Here is a 23,981-nt window from a genome sequence, read left to right on the forward strand (position 1 = left end):
TAAGGCCTCGTCAGGGCCTTAATCAGATACAGATCGGACATCAAGCCTCATAAGGCGACATTAAGACAGGCAACCAAAAGCTTGGTTGAAGAGGTAGGTTTTAACAAGTGTTGTAAAAGGAGGAGAGAAAGGTGGAGAGGTTTAGGGAGGGAATTCCAGAACTTAGGGCCCAGGCAGCTGAAGGCCCGGCTGCCAATGGTGGAGCGATTAAAATCGGGGATGCACAAGAGGGCAGAGTTGGAGGAGCGCCGAGATCCTGAGGGGTGTGGGGCTGGAGGAGGTTACAGAGATCGGCAGGGGGTGAGACCATGGAGGGATTTGAAAACAAGACTGAGAATTTTAAAATGGAGGCTGAACCGGGAACCAGTGTAGGTCAGCGAGTACCAGGGGTGAGGGTGAATGGGAGCGAGTAGCAGAGTTTTGGCTGTGCACTGATTGATGTTGGGGTGCAGTTCCTCGGGTCTCAAAGCCCACAAGTACCTCAGTCATCACCTGTGCAGGCTATCAAACTGTGCGGGAAAAGGGCAGGGTCAGCAGGAACTCCCCTCCTCTCCTGACATCTATGTACACACACACTGTGCCCTGTCTGATCCTTCCTTTCTGTGGAGCCTCAGGGCTCACCCACATACTGCTTAGGAAAGACTAACAAAACGTGCCTTTCTATAGCACCTTTCGAGACTTCAGGACGTGACTTCAGGACGTCCCCTATCACTTTACAGCCAATGAAGTACTTTTGAAGTGTAGGCACTGTTGTAATGCAGGGAAACACAGCAGCTAATTTGCGCACAGCGAGCTCCCACATAACAGGCACGGCAAGAGTGAGGGACAAATGTAGGTTCCAGGACACCGGGGAGAACTCTCCCTGCTCCTCTCCGCAGTAGTGACAAGGGATCTTTTACATCCACCTGAGAGGGCAGACAGGGCCTCGGTTTAATGTCTCATCCAAAAGACGGCACCTCTGACTGTGCAGCACTCCCTCTGTACTGCACTGGGAATGTCAGCCTAGATTTTATTCTCCAGTCTCTGGTGTTGGGGCTTGACCCCACAGCCTCCGACATGGAGGTGAGAGGGCAGCCACCTGAGCTACAGCTGACCATGCGAAGGGTCGTCACGCAGGACACAGCATTGCGGGGAGGCCGCAGCATGTGAAATGAATCGGGGGCAGAGAAAGGGATGTCTGATTATGTCTACTGGTTTCACTGCCAACTCCATACTTCTACTGGAAACGTTCCATGGACATGTTTGATGTTGGTGTGGACTTTCCAACGAGGTTCTTGGTGCTGATTGGGTGAAGCAGTTACTGTGACCCTATTGTGAGGCATCGGGTAGCCTGCAGAACTGTCGTGTGCATTGTATGTTATTGAGCAGTTCTTGAAGGCTGTTATAATAAATCGAATATTCCAGCCTGTTTGATATTTTTCTCTCCTTTATTTTTAAGGCTGTCTGTTTGACGAGAGACTCTGCTCACGTCAGGAGCACTGTGTGAACGGTAAGTCCTGATTCCTACTGATAGCTGCTTGCCAAAATTGGAATTGAGATTTCTGCCTCTTATTTTATTTTCTTCTGTTGTGCTCAACGTGAGGGATGTAAAGTGTCAGGAAACTAAGCACTACTAAACAGTCAAAGGCAGAGTAAAGCTCCCTCTACAATGTCCTCATCAATCACTCCCAGGACAGGTACAGCACTGGGGTTAGCTACAGAGTAAAGCTCCCTCTACACTGTCCTCATCAAACACTCCCAGGGCAGGTACAGCACGGGGTTAGAAACATAGGAGCAGGAGTAGGCCATTCAGCCAATGACCCTGCCCCACTATTCAATATGATCATGACTGATCATGCACTTCAATGTCTTTTTAAGACAGGGTTGGCTGTTGCTTGATTGGAGGTGCTGACTGCTGATTGAAGCAGCGAGCCTCAGCTGACAGGGCTGGCGGCAGTTGGAGATTGCAAAGGTGGAGAGAGGAACTACACTGAGCAGAGGGAGAGCAATTATAACCAAGCACAGGGAAAGCTTGAACAATCATCTTTACAGTGAAGGAAGAGACTTTATTTTGGAAACAAGGATTTGTTTGGAGGTGGGTGCTGAACACCAGAGGTTTGCTTTGCTTTGGACTGTTGGGGGAGGACCAAGTGGGTGGGGCAGCCAATTCTGTAGGGATCTGTGCTGCTGCAATAATCACACACGGTAGCTCTCTCCCCACCCCAATTGCCCAGCCTGGGTCAGCTGAAGCTGCCCGGCGAAAAAGACAGAAGGGGATAGATAGTGTCTGGGCAGCTTCAGCTGACCCAGTTAAAGACGCCTCCCCCAACCAGAAGACAAAGAGTGCTGGCAAAGACTGTTTTAAGTGTGCTGGCAAGTCATCCCTTACAGCCTGTCTTTCCCTCTCCTCTATACCCTCAGTCTCTCCCCTAACCTATTGTTTGTTTTTTTTCTCTCAGTATCTCTTGTGAACCTTTTCATTTTGTTCGATTTGCAAGCCTACAATTCTGGGTGGGTTTAGCTCTTGGACCCATGGCAAACCCTTCATCACCGGTGCCGAGGCCCTCTACTACCTGTGCAGCTGCAGCCTCTGTGGCTGCCCATATGGTCCCGTCACCTTTTAAATTAATAACATCCAGCCATGGGGTGAAGAGCTATCCCCACCCTAACATGTCCATTGAGGCCTGCATAAAGGCAATGGCCGAGGTTGTCAGCCCCTCGGCCATTGTGGGGAACAAAGAAATGGCTGACCATTTAAATGCATACTTTGGTTCTGTCTTCACAAAGGAGGACACAAATATCATACCAGAAATGTTGGGGAACACAGGGCCTGGTGAGAGAGAGGAACTGAACAAAATCAGTATTAGTAGAGAAATGGTGTTGGGGAAATTGATGGGATTGAAGGCTGGTAAATCCCCAGGGCCTGATGGTCTGCATCCCAGAGTACTTAAGGAAGTGGCCCTAGAAATAGTGGATGCATTGGTGGTCATCTTCCAAGATTCTATAGACTCTGGAACAGTTCCGACAGATTGAAGGGTAGCTAATGTAACCCCATTATGTTGTAAAAAGGGAGGTAGAGAGAAAACAGGGAATTATAGACCACTGAGCCTGACATCAGTAGTGGGGAAAATTCTAGAGTCCATTATCAAAGACTTCATGACAGAGCACTTAGAGAACAGTAGTAGAGTCGGACAGAGTCAGCATGGATTTATGAAAGGGAAATCGTGCTTGACAAATCTACTAGAATTCTTCGAGGATGTAACTAGTAGAGTTGATGAGGGGGAGCCAATGGATGTGGTTTATTTGGACTTTCAGAAGGCTTTCGACAAAGTCCCACATAAGAGATTAGCGTGTAAAATTAAAGTGCATGGGATTGGGGGTAGTGTATTGCGATGGCTAGAAAATTGGTTGGCAGACAGGAAACGAAGAGTAGAGATAAACTGGGTTTTTTCCGCGTGGCAGGCAGTGACTAGTGGGGTACCGCAGGGATCTGTGCTAGGACCCCAGCTATTCACAATATACAGTAATGATTTAGATGAGGGAACTAAATGTAATACCTCCAAAATTTTTTAAAATTCATTCATGGGAGTGGGCGACGCTGGCTAGGCCAGCATTTATTGTCCATCCCTAATTGCCCTTGAGAAGATGGTGGTGAGCTGCCTTCTTGAACCGCTGCAGTCCATTTGGTGCAGGTACACCCACTGTGCTGTTAGGAAGGGAGTTCCAGGATTTTGACCCAGCGACAGTGAAGGAACGGCGATATCGTTCCAAGTCAGGATGGTGTGTGACTTGGAGGGGAACTTGCAGGTGGTGGTGTTCCCATGCATCTGCTGCTCTTGTCCTTCTAGGTGGTAGAGGTTGCGGGTTTGGAAGGTGCTGTCTAAGGAGCCTTGGTGCGTTGCTGCAGTGCATCTTGTAGATGGTACACACTGCTGCCACTGTGCGTCGGTGGTGGAGTGAGTGAATGTTTGTAGATGGTGTGCCAATCAAGCGGGCTGCTTTGTCCTGGATGGTGTTGAGCTTCTTGAGTGTTGGAGCTGCACCCATCCAGGCAAGTGGAGAGTATTCCATCACACTCCTGACTTGTGCCTTGTGGACAGGCTTTGGGGAGTCAGGAGGTGAGTTACTCGCCTCAATTCCCAGCCTCTGACCTGCTCTTGTAGCCACGGTATTTATATGGCTACTCCAGTTCAGTTTCTGGTCAATGGTAACCCCTGGGGTGTTGATAGTGGGGGATTCAGCGATGGTAATGCCGTTGAATGTCAAGGGGAGATGGCACAAATGTTACTTGCCCTTATCAGCCCAAGCCTGGATATTGTCTAGGTCTTGCTGCATTTCTACATGGACTGCTTCAGTATCTGAGGAGTCGTGAATGGTGCTGAACATTGTGCAATCATCAGCGAACATCCCTACTTCTGACCTTATGATTGAAGGAAGGTCATTGATGAAGCAGCTGAAGATGGTTGGGCCTAGGACACTACCCTGAGGAACTCCTGCAGTGATGTCCTGGAGCTCAGATGATTGACCTCCAACAACCACAACCATCTTCCTTTGAGCTAGATATGATTCCAGCCAGTGGAGGGTTTTCCCCCTGATTCCCGTTGACCTCAGTTTTGCTTGGGCTCCTTGATGCCATTTGCAGATGACACAAAACTGGGTGGGAGGGTGAGTTGTGGGAAGATGCAGAGAGGCTTCAGGGTGATTTGGACAAGTTGAGTGAGTGGGTAAATGCATGGCAGATACAGTATAATGTGGATAAATGTGAGGTTATCTACTTTGGTAGCAAAAACAGGAAGGCAGATTATTATCTGAACGGCTATAAACAGAGAAGGAATATGCAGCAAGACCTGGGTGTTCTCGTACACCAGTCGCTGAAGGTAAGCATGGAGGTCCAACAGGCGGTAAAAGCAGCAAATGGTATGTTGGCCTTCATAGCGAGAGGATTCGAGTACAGGAGCAGGGATGTCTTGCTGCAATTATACAGGGCCTTGGTGAGGCCACACCTGGAATATTGTGTGCAGTTTTGGTCTCCTTATCTGAGGAAGGATGTTCTTGCTATAGAGGGAGTGCAGCAAAGATTTACCAGACTGATTCCTGGGATGGTGGGACTGACGTATGAGGAGAGATTGAGTAGGTTAGGATTATATTCGCTGGGGTTCAGAAGAGTGAGGGGGGATCTCATAGAAACCTATAAAATTCTAACAGGACTTGACAGGGTAGATACAGGAAGGATGTTCCCGATGGTGGGGGAGTCCAGAACCAGGGGTCATAGTCTAAGGATACGGGGTAAACCTTTCAGGACTGAGATGAGGAGAAATTTCTTCACCCAGAGAGTGGTGAGCCTGTGGAATTCACTACCACAGAAAGCAGTTGAGACCAAAACATTGTACGTTTTCAAAAAGGAGTTAGATATAGCTCTTGGATCTAAAGGGATCAAACAGTATAGGGAGGCAAACGGGAACAGGTTACGGAGTTACATGATCAGCCATGATCATAATGAATGGTGGAGCAGGCGCGAAGGGCCAAATGGCCTACTCCGGCTCCTATTTTCTTTGTTTCTATGAAGATGTATGGGAAGGCTAAGCCCTTCTTGAAGACTGAACGGGCGTTGTCTCTGGCCCTGAGTAAGGGGCTCACTGTGGCGGGTGGGGGGGGTGGGTACCTTCCTGCCGGCAGACTCTCTGTGGGCCACTGCGCAGCGGATCCTGCTATCAAATGTCCTGCCCTTTATTCCCAGTGAGCTCCTCCTCCCCCATCTGCACCATCCGGGGGGAGATGAGGTCAGGGATCACCCCAGTCCCGCTCGGTCTTTGGGAGAACTGCTTCCGGCATGTGTACTCTTTCCACCGCCAGCTCTTTATGCAGCTGGCATGGGAGGAGGTCTTGGGGCGGCCTACCGCGTCTTCCGGACCTGTGGTGCCATACCTGCAAGGGGGTGGGGCACGTTTCTAAGAACTGCCATAACCTCCTGGCTGTTAACTCCACCTCGGCGGCCCAGGGAGGCGCTGCTGCACCTCCCCCTACTCCCCCGACACCAGCAACAACCACCGCTCAGGCGGTTCCGGAGGCCGTGATTTTCACAGCAAGACTCAAATCCGCATCTTCCGTCAGGAATACGCGAAGGAATCGACCCAGAGGCGGGAAGCTGAGATCGGGTGCCGAGAGTGGGAGGTGCTCGACTTGGAGTCCCGTCTCGGTCAGGCCTTTGCGGACCCGGCCCTGTGGCAGGCGTACAACGAGAAGAAAGGCGCGCTGAGAGACCTGCAGCTCGTAGGGTCCCGAGGCACGTACGTGAGTTGCTGGCCGACGACTGATCATCCATCGCATGTCTGATGTGAATGGGCCTCCTGTTCTGTACCTATTACAGTGCGGCGTTCTCTCCGGATTCATCCAGTGAGGACGCGTGCAGCGTTTTGCCGTGGGTCCTGCCGAATGTCAGCCCAGAGGGCTCGGAAGGATTGGAAGCTCCACTCATGTTGGCGGAGCTGACCAGTGCCCTGCACTAGCTCTTGAGGGGCTAATCCCCGGGGCTGGATGGGCTGACTGTGGAGTTCCTCAGGGCATACTGGGATGTCCTGGGGGATGATTAAGCGTGAGTCCTGAGGGAAAGCCTAGCGAAAGGGGAGATGCCCCTCTCATGGTGCAAGACGGTCATCGTCCTGCTGCCGAAGAGGGGCGATCTCTGCTTGCTTAAGAATTGACGTCCGGTCTCCCTCCTTGGCACGGATTATAAGATCTTTGACGGGGTGATGTCTACCCGCCTGGGCTTCGTGCAGGTCCACATATCCACCCCGACCAGTCCTACACGGTCCCAGGCCGATCCATCTTTCCCGGAGGACTGGTCTGTCAGTTTCCTCTCTCGCCTTTGATCAGGAGAAGGTGTTCGACAGGGTGGATCGTGAATATCCTTTTGGGACTCTGCACGCGTTCGGACTCGGTCCGACTTTTATACGCCACCCAAGAGTGTCTGGTTAAAGTTAATGGGTCCATGACGGCGCCTCTTCTCTTTGGGAGAGGAGTGTGTCAGGGATGCCCCATGTCCGGCCAGTTGTATACTATCTGTGTGGAGCCGTTCCTGTGCCTGCTTTGCAGGAGGTTGATGGCATTAAATCTGTGCGGGCCGGCTATGCGGGTCATCCTCTCGGCTATGCCAATGATGTATTCCTCACGGTCGTAGATCCTGTTGGCTTGCGGAAGATACACGAGTGCCAGCAGACCTTTTCTGTTGCGTCCTCTGCAAGGATCAATTGGGAGAAAGGTTCCAGACTCCTGGAGGGCGGCCAGTCGCTGGTGTGCGTCCGCACCCAGGCTGCGACTCTCTGCCTTTGAACCCTGCGGAGATATCTGTACGTTGAGCGTCCTCCCAGATGGTGTGCGCTGGCGATGTATTTTTTCCGCCAGTGTCACTGCCTTCAAGACAACACGCAGCTCCCGGTGGAGAACGTTAGCTGCACCTCTCTGAGGGAGTTGCCTGTCTTTTACCAGGATCTATTCTGAGTCTGGAACATGGTCGCCTGCAGTCAGGGCACTCCCCCGCCGGCGGAGGACCGTGCCTGGGCTGTCCAGGCGGCCGACTCCGGGGGCAGACTGACTGGTGGAGGAGTATGTAAAGCCCCCGGGATACCCCTCACTGTGGGTGAAAAGGGGGCTTGGGATCGCAGAGCGCTCCCGGCTGAGCTGACCCCCGTTCGGTTGGAACTGCTCATTGGACCCAGGCCCCGAAACCTTCCTCAGGAGCCAGTACCACACAACCCAAACTGCCTTTTGGAAATGCTCTCCTTGCCATTCCAAACGATGCGAAGGGGTTTCCTGTATGGGCTGCTTCTGCACATTCTCCACTTCCTCGCCATTGACAGCTGCCTGGACAGGCCATGGTGGTCCATGTTGCTATCTGGCGGGAAGGGGAGACCCCGATGGAGGTGTCTCTACGTAGGAGTCGTCCCCCTTTACATCGAGGACCTGGGGTAGAGGGTGCTGCACAGGGCAGGCCCGTGCAATAGACTTTTAAGCAGGGTCACGTCTCCCCAGGCTGCCTGTAATTTCTGCGGCCTGGACGAGTCTGTATTCCATGTGTATATGGAGTGTGCGAGGTTGCAGCCCCTGTTCGAGTATTTGGGTGGCGCACTGGTTAGTACCGCAGCCTCACAGCTTCAGCGTCCTGTGTTCTGGGTGCTGCCTGTGTAGAGTTTGCAAGTTCTCCCTGTGACAGCGTGGGTTTCCGTCAGGTGCTCCGGTTTCCTCCCACAGCCAAAGACTTGCAGGTTGATAGGTAAATTGGCCATTGTAAATTGCCCCTCGTGTAGGTAGGTGGTAGGAGAATTGAGGGAAGGTGGGGATGTGGTAGGGAATATGGGATTAATGTAGGATTAGTATAAAATGGGTGGTTGATAGTCGGCACAGACTTGGTGGCCCGAAGGACCTGTTTCAGTGCTGTATCTCTCTGACTCTATTTATTTAAAGGGGCTGTTCCTCAAGTTTTGGCTGCACTTCAGCCCCACGCTCCTGATCTTTGGGCACCCGGTGCAGAGGGGCGTGGGCCGGGAGGAGGATTGCCTCGTCGGTCTGCTCCTGACCCTGGCCAAGGTGGCAATTCACAGGTCCAGGCTGTGGGCCGTCAGGGGCTCCGTCCACCCTGATTGCCTGTCCCTCTTCCTCGGTTACATTAGCATCTGGGTGTCCCTGGAGAAGGAGCATGCGGTGTCTGCCAGTTTGCTTGAGGCCTTCCGCAATCGGTGGGCACCGCAGGGACTGGAGTGCATGATTGATGCTGAAAATACTAATTTAATTTGAGTTTTTTTTCTTCGATTTTAATAAAGTTATTTATTTAAAATGTATGGAAAGGGGGACTGGGGAATAAAGGCTCCCTTTTTTAATAAAAAGCTTAGATACAGTGTAAAGCTCCCTCTACGCTAAAGACCAGCTCAGGTCTGCAAATGAAACCCGACGCAGCACGAGTCCTTTCATTTTTTTTCCCCGCGCCAGACCCGACCACCGGAATGTTCAGTTAACCTCGCTTTCGTTTTTCACTTTTTAAGCTTGTGCAGATAAGCAACAAAAACTCTAACTGGAATAGAAAGGTTGTTTTAAAAAGTACAAAAGATTGGAGCCATGTACCGGAGGTGGTGATAGAGTGTGCCCGACAAGAGCCCGAATGCCGGACCCGGAAGAGTGACCCCACCCGAACCTGACACACGTCATCGGATTCGGGTCGGGTGGCCATGTTCTACTCTACGCTGTCCTATCAAATGCTGCTGGGTTGTGGGTGGGGTGGGGTGGGGGGAGGGGCGGTACAGCACGGGTTAGATAGAGTGTGAATGCTGCAGATACAACTCCATGTGGCTCCAGTTAATCTTTGATCCTCCGTGTGCAATGTTCTCACTGTTTAGTGTTAATTAAGAATGGGTTGTGTGGACAATTCATGCCGTGCATCCCATGCCCAAGGCAGCTGGATTGAGACAAACAAACCCAATTCACGTTAAGACTTTAACGACCAAGGTTGGGGCAGGGAGGAGGGGAGCAGGAGAAGAACAGAGGCATTCCCCTCACATCTCTTCAGGAAATGATTGCTAGTGACCGGGGGTCTCACTCACTGATACTTCGCAACCTAACACCATGATGAGGTGCATTGCCATATTTTATTTTAATTAACTCATGGGATGAGAAAGTTGTTGGCAAATCCAGCGTTTATTGCCCATCCCTAATTGCCATTGAGGAGGTGGTGCTCCCATGTATTTGCTGCCCTTATCCTTCTAGTTGGTAGAGATCATGGGTTTGGAAGGTGCTGTCGAAGGACCCTTGGTGCGTTGCTGCAGTGCATCTTGTAGATGGTACACACTGCTGCCACTGTGCGTCGGTGGCGGAGGGAGTGAATGTTTGTAGATGGGGTGCCAATCAAGGGGGCTGCTTTGTGCTGGATGGTGTCGAACTTATTGAGTGTTGTTGGAGCTGCACCCATCCAGGCAAGTGGAGAGTATTCCATCACACTCCTGACTTGTGCCTTGTAGATGGTGGACAGGCTTTGGGGAGTCAGGAGGCGAGTTACTCACCACAGAATTCCCAGTCTCTCACCTGCTTGTAGCCACAGTATTTATATGGTTGGTCCAATTGCGGTACTAGTCAATGGTGACCCCCAGGATGTTGATGGTGAGGGATTCAGCGATGGCAATGCTGTTGAATGTCAAGGGGAGATGGTTAGATCCTTTCTTGTTGCAGATGTTACTTGCCACTTATCAGTCCAAGGCTGAATATTGTGCAGGTCTTGCTGCATTTGGGTACAGACTGCTTCAGTATTTGAGGAGTCACGAATGGTACAGAACACTGCAATCGTCAGCGAATATTCCCACTTCTGACCTTATGATGGAAGGAAGGCCATTAATGAAGCAGCTGAAGATGGTTGGGTTTAGGACACTACCCTGAGGAACTCCTGCAGTGATGTCCTGGAGCTGCGATGATTGACCTCCAAGAACCACAACCATCGTCCTTTGTGCTGTGTCTAGGGATCCTTGGTGCCACACTCGGTCAAATGCTGCCTTACAGTCACACTTGCCTCTTCTGTCCATGTCTGGAGCTGAGTGATTCTGGTGGAACCCAAACTAAGCATCAGTGAGCAGGTTATTGCTGAGAACGCGCTGTTTAATAACACTGTTGTCATCTCTGCAGGACTGCAGAGCTTTGCTCTGATCCATTGGTTGTTGAATAGCTTAGCTCTGTCTATATCAGGGTGCTTCTGCTGTTCATGTCTGTAGTCCTGTGTTGTAGCTTCACTAGGTTGGCACCTCAATTTTGGGTATGCCTGGTGCTGCTCCTGGTATGCTCTCCAGCACTCCTCATTAAACCGGGGTTGGTCCCCTGGCCTGATGGTAGAGTGGGGGATATGTCTGGTCATGAGGTTACAGATTGTGGTTGAATACAATTTTGCTGCTGCAGATGGCCCACAGTGCCTCGTGGATGCCCAGTTTTGAACAGCTAGATCTGTTCTGATTCTATCCCATTTAGCACGGTGGTAGAATCATAGAAGGTTTAAGGCACAGAAAGAGGCCACTTGGCCCATCGTGTCTGTGCCGGCCGAAAAACAATCCACCTATTCTAATCCCACCTTCCAGCATTTGGTCTGTAGCCCTGCAGATTACGGCACTTAAGGTGCATATCCAGACTCCTTTTAAATGAGTTGAGGGTTTTTGCCTCAACTACCCTTTTTCAGGCAGTGAGTTCCAGACCCCCCACCACCCTCTGGGTGAATAGGTTTTTCCTCATTTCAACTCTACTTTTTCTACCAATCACTTTAAATCTATGCCCCTCGTCACTGACCTCTCTGCTAAGGTAAATAGACCCTTCACCTCCATTCTATCCAGACCCCTCAAAATTTTGTACATTTCAATCAGATCTCCCCTCAACCTTCTCTGTTCCAAGGAGAACGACCCCAGCCTATCGGATCTTTCCTCATAGATGCATTTTTCCAGTCCTGGCAAGATCCTCGTAAATCTCCTCTGTACCCTCTCTAGTGCAATTACATCCTTTCTGTAATGAGGTGACCAGAACTGCACACATTACTCAAGTTGTGGCTGAACCAATGACTTATACAGTTCCAGCATAACCTCCCTGCTCTTATATTCTGTACCTCGGCTAATAAAGGAAAGGATTCCATATGCCTTCTTAACCACCTTTGTTGACCTGTCCTCCTACCTTCAGGGATCTGTGGACATTCACTCCAAGGTCCCTCACTTCATCTAAACTTCAGTATTTCCCCATGAATCGTGTATTCCTTTACCTTGTTTGACCTCCCCAAATGCATCACCTCACACTTCTCCAGGTTGAATTCCATTTGCCACTTTTCTGCCCAACTGACCAGACCATCAATATCTTCCTGCAGCCAGCAGCTATCCTCCTCACTATCTACCACATGGCCAATCATTGTGTAATCTGCAAACTTCTTGATCATGCCCCCTATATTTACGTCCAAATTATTAATCTATACTACAAAAAGCAGGGGACCCAGTACTGAGCCCTGCAGAACGCCACTGGAAACAGCCCTCCAGTCGCTAAAACACCCATCAACGATTACCCTTTGTTCCCTGCCACTGAGCCAATTTTGTATCCACCTTGCTGCATTTCCCTGGATCCCATGGGATTTTATTTTTTTAACCAGTCTGCCGTGTGGGACCTTATCAAAAGCCTTTCTAAAATCCATGTAGACCACATCAACTGCACTACCCTCATCTATCTTCCTTGTTACTCCTTCAAAAAATTTGATCAAGTTGGTCAAACAACATCTTCCCTTGACAAATCCATGCTGACTATCCTTGATTAATCTGTGCCTTTCTAAGTGACAGTTTATCCTGTCTCTCAGAATATATTCCAATAATTTGCCCACTACTGAGGTTAGACTGACTGGCCTGTAATTATTCGGACCATTCTTCGCTCGCTTTTTAAACAGAGTTACAACGTTAGCAGTTCTCCAATCCTCCGGCACCACACCTGTATACAGTGAGGACTGGGAAATGATGGTCAGACCTTCTGCTATTTCCTCTCTTGCTTCTTTTAACAGCCTGGGATACATTTCATCTGGCCCTGGTGATTTCTCAATTTTCAAGGATGCTAATCCCGTTAATACTTCCTCTCTCCCTATGTTTATCACATCTAATACTTCACAGTCTTCCTCCTTAACTACAATATCTGCATCCCACACAACATGATAGAGGGTGTCCTCAGTGTGAAGATGGAAGTTTGTTTCCATGAGGACTGTGCGATGGTCACTCCTACCAACAGGAACATGGACAGATGCATCTACGACAGGTAGATTGGTGAGGCTGAAGTCAAGTAGGTTTTTCCCTCTTGTTGGTTGCCTCACCATCTGTTGCAGACCCAGTCTAGCAGCTATGTCCTTTAAGACTCAACCAGCTCGGTCAGTAGTGGTGCTACCCAGCCACTCTTCGTAATGGACATTGAAGTCCCCCACTCAGAGTGCATTCTGTGCCCTTTCCACCCTCGGTGCTTCTTCCAGTTGGTGGTCAACATAGAGCGATACTGATTCATCAGCTGAGGGAGGGTGGTAGGTGGTAATCGGCAGGAGATTGCTTTGCCTGTATTTGAAGTGATTTAGAATGCAGTTCACTTAACTTATTGACGTTTGGCAGGAGGGAGGTCATTGATTACTGCAATGAGATGGTTTAATAATCTTGGTCCTCTTCAGTCTAACCCTATGCGTTTCAAAGTGTTTAAAACCTTGATGTGATGAAATTTTCGATGTGCGGGAAGTGTATATTCAGTGACTGACTCACTCTCTTGTTTTTCCAAAGTCCCCCCCACCAGTCTCGATCACTATCCCTCAAGGCTGTGTGTGGGTTGAAGTCTGCGTACAGGCAGCTCTCTTACTGATTCAACTTAAATTCTAATTAACTTTCATGGTAGCAGCCTTTTAAAGTGTGTCATTCTCAGGGGGAGGTTTGAAAAGCGCACAAAGAACAGATAAAAGATATAATGGAACGAAGATTGGAGTTTTTTAATAAAGGGGATTGGTGTGGGGTTGGGGATAGGGAGATAAAGAGGGGAACGGAGGAAGGCAGGAAAAAATCTCCTCGCTAACAGAAGCTTTGAGGGAGTGAGGTTCAAATTTTAAGCTTGCCCTTAGAACAGAAGGTGCCGGAAATACTCAGCAGGACTGGCAGCATCTGTGGAGAGAGAATCAGTCAACGTTTCAGACTAATGAACTTTTGTCAGAACTGGAAGAAATTAGAGATGTAACAGGTTTTAAGCAAATACAGAGGCAGGGAAAGTGGAGAAAAGAACAAAAGGGAAAGGTCTATGATTGGGTGGAAGGCAGGAGAGATTAAATGGCAAAAGGGGTGATGATGTTGCAAGGCGAAAGGAGGTGGTAATAAGACAAGTAAAGAACCAAAAGAGGGGTCTAGAGGAGGTGTAAATGGCAACAGCAGAACCATTGCTGCTGTCTGAGGCAAATGGGAGCAATGGTCATGATATGAAATGGTTGAAATCAACATTCAGTCTGTAAAGTGCGTAATTGAATGATGAGGTGCGGTTCCTTGAGCTTCTGTTGAGCTTCATTGGAACAGTGAAGTAGTCCAAGGACAGCGGGGTCAGGGTGCCCGTTTTTGGTGGGGGGGGGAGGGGTGAGGGCAGAGAAATAGTGGCATTTCTTAACCCTTACCTGGTTGCTAGAATTTCCACCAGACAAAGCCTTGTTCGGGAGTCATTGAGTTACACAGCATATAAACGGGCCCTTCGGCCCATCATGTCCGTGCCAGCCATAAAGCACCTATCTATTCTAATCCCATTTTCCAGCACTTGGCCCCTAGGGAGGCCCAGCATTGTGTGGCCCATGAACTCCAAAAGGAGGAGGAAGTTCTGTCATAGCTAGACATCTTAGCCCAACAAAGTATGATTTATCTGCTCATCTTGGTCACTGCCCAGGCGAGGCCAAGATTTGAGGACCCATCGATTATCTGCCAGCTCCCACTGTCCAGCTTTGGAATTTTCTACCACAGAGAACAATTGATGCCTACTCCAACTTCATTGGAATTGTTCTCCCTTCCAGGACAACCTTCACCCAATATCTAGAACTTTCTCCATGATATCCTATGGGTAAAATTCAGGCAGACGTTTTTCCAGGGTTTGTTTTCTGAGACCCCACCACCGAACAGGGTTTCTCTGTACAAAAGCTGCCTTCGTCATCTGTGTGGGCCTTGGGACATTTGGTTTGTATTCCCTTGAGTATAGAAGATTAATGGGTGATTTAATTCAGGTATTTAAGCTAATTAAAGCAGTTGATAGGGTAGATAGCAAAAAACTGTTTCCTGTGGTGAGGGGAGTCCTGAACAAAGAGTGGTAATCTTAAAATTCGAACCATGTGTTCAGAGGTGATGTCAGGAAGCACTTCTTCACACAAAGGGTAGTGGAAATCTGGAACTCTCTTCCCCCAAAAAGCTGTTCAGGTCGGGGGGGTGGGTGGGGGTGGAGGTGGGGGGGTCAATGATCAAGTGCAAAACTGAAATTGATAAATTTTTATTGGGTAAAGGTCGAATTCTCTTGGAAATCGAGTTCTTGGGTTGCAGGCCTGAGCTGATTGTAGATTTCTCTCTCAGTTGAAAGTTCAGTTGAAGCCAGTGGATCACTTCTGGTTCACTGCTGTCTAGTATAGATGTAGGATTCTACAGCAGCACACGTGCCTTCTGGTTTGCTGGAAACAAGCTGCTCAATGTTACTTTTCTTTTTCTTTCTCTGGAGTCTCATTCTCTAAGCTGCTTTTTTTTTAAGGTCAAGCTATATTACTTCACACCTGCTGATCGGAGATGCTTTGACCTCTTTCCCCATGGTGATCACACAATGGCCCAAGATGTGGCTAATTCTATACTTCAGAAGCAGGCATTCAATTCTGGAATGTTGTAGGATAGGGGTAGGATGAGTTCAGTTGACACCTGTTCGCTTTGAAGATTTTCCTGTATTCCTGTCGGTTTGATTACACAAAGGCTAAGCAGTTTTTCCGGCCATTTTGGAGTATGTTCACTTTTTAAAAGAAGTGTTTATTTTTAAAAGAGAGTCAGTTTTTATAGCTGTTCGGATTTTGTTCATGTTTATTTGTATCATCACACTTGTGTGCGTGACAACTCTCTCAATATGTTCAGTCACCTTCAAAGATCGATGCACGTGCACCCCCGGGTCCCGCTGTTCCTGCACACTCTTTAGAACTGTGCCATTAAGTCTATATCGCCTCCCCCTGTCCTTTTTGACAAAATGCATCACCTCACACTTATCTGTTTAAATTCCATCTGCCACCTCTCTGCCCATTCTGCTAGCCTATCTATGTCCTGTTGCAGGTGGTTCATATCATCCTCCCTGTTTGCCACTCCTCCAAATTTGGTATCATTGGCAAATTTTGAGATTCTACTCTGTATTGCAAGATCTAAGTCATTTATATATAGCAAAAAAAGCAGTGGTCCCAGCACTGACCCTTCGGCAACACCACCACTGTCTACCATCCTCCAGTCTGAAAAGCAACGACTTGCTTCTGTCCTCAAGCCTTTATTCAGTTGGACACTGACCCTCCTATTGCATGAGCCTCAATTTTGTTAACCAGCCTTTCATGTATTTTATCAAACGCTTTCTTAAAATCCATATGGACAACATCCACCGCATTCCCTCCTTTAACCTTCTTCTCTGTTACTTCATCAAAAAATTCAATTAGTTTAGGCAAGCATGATCTGCCTTTTACAAATCAGTGCTGGCTATCCTTAATTAACTCGAATCTCAAAGTACCTGCTGGTTTTTTTCCCCCCCATGATTATTGTTTCTAAAACTGATAAACTAACTGTCCTGTAGTTGCTAGGACTGTCCTTCACCCTTTCTTGAATAAGGGTGTCACATTTTCCACTCTCAAATCTTCTGGCACCTCCCACGTATCCAGGGAAGATTGGAAGATTATAGCAAGCCTTTCCGCTATCTCCATCCCCACTTCCTTAGCAATCTGGGAGCAAGCCATCCAGACCAGGTAACTAATCTACCCTAAGCACAGCCAGCCTTTCCTGTACCTCCTCCCTCTCGATTCTGACCCTATCTATTGCTTCTACTCTCTCCACTTCTACCGATATTTTGTCAGACATCTCTTCCTTAGTAAATACCAGTATAAAGTGTTCTAGCCTTGCCCTGTGCCTCTATTACCCTCTTTGTCCCTAACAGGCCCCACTCCACCTCTTACTATGCGCTTATTTACATGTCGGTAGAAGATTTTTGGGTTCTCTTTTATGTTGACTGCCATTCTATTCTCACATTTTCTCTTTGCTAGTTTTATTTTCCTCTTCACCTCTCCTCTTAACTTATTGTATGTGGCCTTGTTCTTGCTTGAAGAATTCACCTAACAAATTTGGGCGGCAAGGTGGCGCAGGGGTTAGCACCGCAGCCTCACAGCTGCAGCGACCCGGGTTCAATTCTGGGTACTGCCTGTGTGGAGTTTGCAAGTTCTCCCTGTGTCTGCGTGGGTTTCCTCCGGGTGCTCTGGTTTCCTCCCACAGCCAAAAGACTTGCAGGTTGATAGGTAAATTGGCCATTATAAATTGCCCCTAGTGTAGGTGGTAGGGGAATATAGGGACAGGTGGGGATATTGTAGGAATATGGAATTAGTGTAGGATTAGTATAAATGGGTGGTTGATGGTCGGCACAGACTCGGTGGGCCGAAGGACCTGTTTCAGTGCTGTATCGCTAAACTAAAACCTTCTGTTTTTGCTTCAGCAGAAATCTCTTATCTCCCTCGTCATCCAAGGAGCCCTGTTATTGGTTCCTTTACCTTTCGCCCTTGTTGGAATGTACTTGGCCTGTACCTGAGGCATCTCTTTCTTAAAGATAACCCATTGTTCTGTTAGTTTTTTCTGTCAGTCTTTGGTTTCCTTCTACCCTGGCTAGATCCTTTCTCATCGCATTGAAATTAGTCCTCTTCCAGTCTAGCTGTTCTATTTTGTATTGTTCATTGCTTTTCTGCATTACTAGTTTAAACTTTATGATATGATCACTCTTGCCCAAGTGCACCCCCATAGGCACTTGGCCCACCTCATTTCCCAGCACCAGATCCAGCTATGCCTCTTTTCTAAGTGGACCAAGCACATCAAGGAAATTTTTCTGAACACATTTCAGAAATTTCTCCTCCTTGCCTTTACTCTAAAATTATCCCAATTGATATTTGGGTAATTAAAGTCCCCCAGTACCACCACTGTATAGTTTTTGCACATCTCTGTCATTTCCCTGCTCATTTGCCACTCTTGTGCATGCACTCACACACACTATTTAGAGGCCTATAGAATACCCCCAGCAGTTTGATCATACCCTTTTTGCTTCTCAACTTGAACCAAATGGATTCTGTCCTTGCCCCCTCAAGGACACTGTGGGTGTACCTACCCCACATGGACTGCAGCGGTTCAAGTAGGCAGCTCACCACCACCTTCTTAAGGGCAATTAGAGATGGGTAATAAATGCTGGCCTGGCCAGCGACGTTCACATCCTATGAATGAATAAAAAAAATCCTCCCTTTCCAAGAATAGTATCTTCCCTAATCAGGACTGCCATCCCATCCCTTTTTTTTTTTCCTTCTCTATCTTTTTTTGAACACTTTATATTCTTGTATATTAAGTGCCCAGTCCTTCCCATTTTTAAGCCACATTTCCATTATTGCCACTACATCATATTCCCACACTGTTATTTGTGTAAGTAGCTCACCAACATTATTCCCCATACTTTGTGTGTTTACACATATTCATTGTAATCCTGTCTTTACATTCCTTGTAGCCCTTCTCCATCTGCTCCCATCTAATATGGAACTAATAATATCTAACTACTCCCTTCTCTAGTATTGTCCAACACTCTCATTATGCACCTTTTTCACAACGCTTTTCTCCTATCTGCTGGTGTTCATCAGCTGACAGGTTGATGCAGCAATGGGTGTGTGTTGGTTGATGTATTTTTACAGCCTTAGACTGTTAAGTTGGCTGCATGTTAAAATGACTATAGGTTGACTTGGTAAATCAGATACTGCAGTTTGGATCTCTGCGATAACCTGGTTTGTTTACAGTTTCAACTTCGCTGCAGGATTTAACACATCATCTAAACTGACACTCAAGTGAAGCACTGAGGGAATGTTGTATGTACCACCCTCACGATGAGATATTAAACGGAAACAGTCCATAGCCTCTTCCCCCCTCCCTTTGTCTGTAACCTCCTCCAGGTCTCCTACCCTCCCAGATCTCTGCGCTCCTTCGATTCCAGCCTCTTGTGCAACTCCCATTTCCATTGCTCCACAATTGGCTCTGCCTTCAGCTGCCTGGGCCCTAAGCTCTGCAATTCCCTCCCTAAATCTCTCCACCTCTCTTTCCTCCTTTAACACACTTCTTAAATCCAACCTCTTTGACCAAGCTTTTGGTCACCTGCCCTAATATCTCCTTATGTGGCTCAGTGTCACATTTTGTCTGCTAACACTCCTACAGGTGAAGTGCCTTGGGACATTAAAGGAGCTACGTAAATACAAGTTGATGAAATGTGCTCCGACCCTCTCAGAGCACTACCGAGTGGGTTACTGCCCCGTCATTAGTACGATATATCGGGTGAGGTGCTCAACCGAAACCCCTGTTTGTGCGGATGTGGAAATTGCCATTTTGAAGAAGAGCAAGGTTGTTCTCCTGGAGCCTTGGCCAGTATTTCTTCCCTCAATTGGCGAAAACAAATTTGACCACTCAGCCATCTCCCTGCCATTTGTGGGACTTTTTTTTTTCCCCCTGTGCACGAAATGGCTGTTCCGCTTGCCTCCAACGGTTACTTCACTTCAAGAAAATAGATTCACTCCCATTGTATAGAATCTCCAATGGGCCCAATCTCTTCCCACTCATTCTCGCTCTACAGAGTCCCATTGGGGTAAATCACTCCCATTGTATAGAACTCTGTACTCAAGCACAACGTTAACACAAATTGTAGTCTGTCAGCTGTTCGGTCTCTCCGACAGTTGATGGTACTTGGTAGAATCTTTAGTATGTTTTTTTTTTGTTCCTTTCATAATGACCCTTTTCTGAGATGGAAACCGTTTCCAGTGGCAGGAGGGTCAATAACCAGGGTACACCGGTTTTAATGTAATTGACTGAAGATCCAGAGAGGAAATGAGAATTTTTTTTTTTTTACACACAGTGAGTTGTTGTGATCTGGAACGCGCTGCCTGAAAGGGCGGTGGAAGCACATTCAATAGTAACTTTCAAAAGGGAATTGGGGATACATTTGCAGGGAAAGCATTTACAGGGCTCTGGGTAAGGAGCAGGGTGGAGTGGGACTAATTGGATATCGGATAGCTCTTTCAAAGTGCCAACACGGGTACAATGGGCTGAATGGCCTCCTTCTGTGGTGTTTAATTCTATTTATGTGAAGCATTCTCAGACATTTCAAGAGACATGATGAAGCACTAATAAATGCAAGTTTCTGCTTCGATCACACAAAAGATGCGGAGGTGGCGGGGGAGGGGAGTTAATTGCTAATCTTGCTGAAATTATATTGCGTGAACCAATAGGGCTTTAATTCAAGGAGCTGCTCCCAGTGTATGTGACGTAACTGGTGGGCACCATGCGGAGGCTTGATGAAGCGGTATCTTAACGCAGGTCTGATGATCCAACAGGGAGGTTGGGATTCACTGTCGACATGGTGACGTGACCATTCCCGTTGTTTTAAGCGGCAATCACATTGGCTGCTGCTGGTGACGTGGCTGTTGGCTGCGTCACTGGGCTGATTCACTCTGCAGTGCTCGATGCGAGACCATTCGAAGTAAAATGGGGGAAAAAAAGCAATGATTCGTATTAAACCAGCTACTGGGGGAGGAGGGGGGAGAGAAAGAGTGAGAGAGAATATCCTCTTGGGAAAGTGAGGTGCTGGGGGAGTGGTGTGCATTCCGTTTATCAGCCTGTGATTTGCCTGCTCATGTTTAATAAGTAACACTTCACCCTCTTCACACAGCTTCTGCCCTCTGAGCAGAGATTTGCGTGCGGGCTCTGTTTCCATGGCAATGGCCACGTCTCTTTTGACAAGTGCACAGTCAATGGCCCTTTATCTGGTGCAACAGAGTTTCAAGCCTGTGGAAAAAACACGAGTTTGTTACTGAATGTTTGAAATGACGTTGTCGCCCTTTATTTAATGTGAAGCATGGGTCCCCTCTGCAGCTGTTGGAGTCAAATTTTCCCTCCCTTCCTTGAGATTTGATGAGAATTGATTTTTTTTTTCTCAAACCAATTAAGTGTTCAAAATGTGTTTATGTGACTCCTCTCCTTTTCTCCCTGCTTCTACCAGTGGGAGGGTCACTAAGCAGACGACACTGGTTTTAATATAGTTGACTAAAGATCCAGAGAGATGATGAGAATTGGATTTACTCACTGAGTTGTTGTGATCTGGAACGCGCTGCCCGAACGGGCAGTGAAAGCAGATTCAATAGTAACTTTCAAAAGGGAATTGGATAAATACTTGAAAAGGAAAAGTTTTCAAGGCTATGAGGAAAGAGCATGGGGGAGTGCGGCTCTAATTGGATAGCTGTTTGGGAGCCAGCATAAGCACGATGGGCCAAATGGCATCTCTCTGTGATGTATGATTTGGCTCTTCTAATTCTGGCCTCTTGTGCGCTCCTGATTTTAATCGCTCCACCATTGGTGGTCACAGCTTCAGTTGCCTGGGTCCCAAGCTCTGGAATTCCCTCCCAACACCTCTCCACCTCGCTTTTCCTCTTTTAAGACACTCCTTAAAACCTACCTCTTTGACCAAGCTTTTGATCATCTGACCATGGTCATCTCCTCCTGTGGCTTGGTGTCGTATTTTGTTTTATGCTGCTCCTATTAAGTGCCTTTGGATGTTTTATTCTGTTAAAAACACTATAGATAAGTTGTCTTTCCTTCTTGCCCCCTCTCTCTTCCTCCTTTGCCCCTCTTCCTTCCCCTGCCTCTAAACCCTGTGCAGACCTAGAGGGCTCTATCCCTGATAGGTTAGTTATGTTGCGATGGTATAGGGGTTTCCAATAGCCCCTGCTCCCCTTTTGTATGGAGTTGGGGGCAAAATCAGACAGAGTTGCCATGTATCATCACTGCCCTGAGAACGCTTGATCAAACTTGGCTGTGATTATTTTACGTAGAGTTCTGAAGCACAGAAACAGGCCATTCGGCCCAGCTTATCCATGCTTGTGTTTATGTTCCACACAAGCTGCCTCCCACTCTTCTCTAACTCACCCTATCAGCATAATTGTCTATTCCTTTCTGCCTCATTGGGACAGATTTCCTTGTGGGATGATTTTCTAGTGCTATTGGGGAGGGTTTAAACTAACTTGGTTGAGTGTGGGAACCAGGAGATAATCCAAGAGAGAAACACCAAGATGCAGAGTTAGAAGAGACAGATAGCACTGGAATAGGAAAAAGCAAAGTGTGAGGTGGGGTCAGAGTGAGAGTGTTAGACAGTACTGGAGAAGGGAGTCGTTCCATATTAGATGAGAAGGACTACGAAGAATGTAAAGACAGATTTACGATGCGTGTGTGTAAATGCACAAAGTGTGGGGAATAAGGTTGGTGAGCTCCAAGCACAAATAGCCGTGTGGGAATATGATGTAGTGGCAATATGGAAATGTGGCTTAAAAATGGTGAGGACTGGACACTTAATATACAAGAATATAAAGTGTTCAGAAAAGATAGGGAAGGAAAAAAGGGAGGTGAGGTGGCAGTCCTGATTAGAGAAGACATTGCTGTGCTGGAAAGGGAGGATGTCCTTGAAGGGGCAAGGACAGATCTATTTGGTTAGAGTTGAGCAAAAAAGGGTATGATCACACAACGGGGGGTGTTCTATAGGCCTCCAAATAGTGAGACTGAGATAGAGGAGCAAATCTGTAGGGAAATCACAGAGATGTGCAAGAACTATAGAGTGTTGATATTGGGGGACTTTAATTACCCAAATATCGATTGGGATAATTTTAGAGTAAAGGCAAGGAGGGGGGGGGAATTTCTAAAATGTGTTCAGGAGAACTTCCTTGATCAGTATGTTCTCAGCCCAACTAGAAAAGAGGCAGTGCTGGGAAATGAGGTGGACCAAGTGGATCAAGTGTCTGTTGGGAGACACTTGGGTAACAGTGATCATCGTATCATAAGGTTTAGACTAGTAATGTAGAAAAGCAAGGAACAAAATAAGGTAGAATGTCTAGATTGGAAGAGGGTTAATTTCAATGCGATGAGAAGGGATCTAGCCAGGGTAGAATGGAACCAAAGACCGGCAGCAAGAACTGTCTCGGAACAATGTGTTATCTTTAAGGAGGAGATACTTCATGTACAGGCTAGGAACATTCCAACAAGGGTGAGAGGTAAAGGAACCAAGAACAGGGCTCCTTGGCTGACGAGGGAGATAGAGGTGATGATGAAACAAAAAAGGTGGGTGTATGATGCATGTCAGTTGAACTCAACAGGTGAGAACCAGGCCATATACAATATGTTGGGCGGCGCAGTGGTTAGCACCGCAGCCTCACAGCTCCAGGGACCCGGGTTCGATTCTGGGTACTGCCTGTGCAGAGTTTGCAAGTTCTCCCTGTGACCGCGTGGGTTTTCGCTGGGTGCTCCGGTTTCCTCCCACTGCCAAAGACTTGCAGGTTGATAGGTAAATTGGCCATTGTAAATTGCCCCTAGTGTAGGTAGGAGAATGGTGAGGATGTGGTAGGAAATATGGGATTAATGTAGGATTAGTATAAATGGGTGGTTGTTGGTCGGCACAGACTCGGTGGGCCGAAGGACCCGTTTCAGTGCTGTATCTCTAAAATAAAAAATAAAACTAAAATAAAATAAGTTGAGAGGAGAAGTGAAGAGGAAAATTAGACTGGCAACGAGAGGATATGAAAGTAGAATGACAGTCAACTTGAAAGGGAACCCGAAGTTCTCAAAATAAAGGAGATTGAGGGGAGATTTAATAGAAGTATGCAAGTTTATGAAATGCTTAGATAAGTTAGACAAGGTAAAGCTGTTCCCATTAACTAATGGTACAAGGACTAGGGGACACAGATTGCAAGCTTTGGGCAAAAGATGCAGGGGAATACAAGGAAGCACTTTTTTTATACAGCGGATGGTAATGACATGGAACTTGCTTCCCACAAGGATGGTGGAAGTGGAGATGATCAATGACTTCAAGAGGAAGTTGGCTGGCCACCTGAGAAAAATAGACTTGCAGGGCTATGGGGATTGAGCCGCAGAGTGGGACAGATTCCATTGCTCTGGAGAGCTGGTATGGACTCGATGGGTCGAATGGCCTCCTTCTGTGTCGTAAATGACTGTAAATGACTCTATAATTAAAGTCCCCCAATATCACCACACTATAGTTCTTGCACATCTCTTTAATCCTGTGCATTTGTTCCTCTATCTCTCACTATTTGGAGGCCTATAGAATACCCCCCGTGATGTAATCATACCCTTTTTGCTTCTCAACTCGAATCAAATGGATTCTGCCTTTTGACCTTAAAGGACAAT

The 23,981-nt window shown here is 47.6% G+C and overlaps 1 protein-coding gene across 1 annotated transcript in view; it reads left to right on the top strand.

Annotated features, from left to right (window-relative positions):
• The window catches only part of LOC137371850 (receptor-type tyrosine-protein phosphatase-like N), a 349,861-nt gene that overhangs the window by 13,190 nt on the left and 312,690 nt on the right, over window positions 1-23,981 (top strand). Inside the window, exon 2 of the mRNA XM_068034799.1 lies at window positions 1,439-1,489. Coding sequence (XP_067890900.1) covers window positions 1,439-1,489 — 51 coding nt within the window. The remainder of the gene's footprint in view (window positions 1-1,438; window positions 1,490-23,981) is intronic.

This window comes from Heterodontus francisci, chromosome 7 (genome assembly GCF_036365525.1).
Source record: "Heterodontus francisci isolate sHetFra1 chromosome 7, sHetFra1.hap1, whole genome shotgun sequence".
Lineage (NCBI taxonomy): Eukaryota > Metazoa > Chordata > Chondrichthyes > Heterodontiformes > Heterodontidae > Heterodontus > Heterodontus francisci.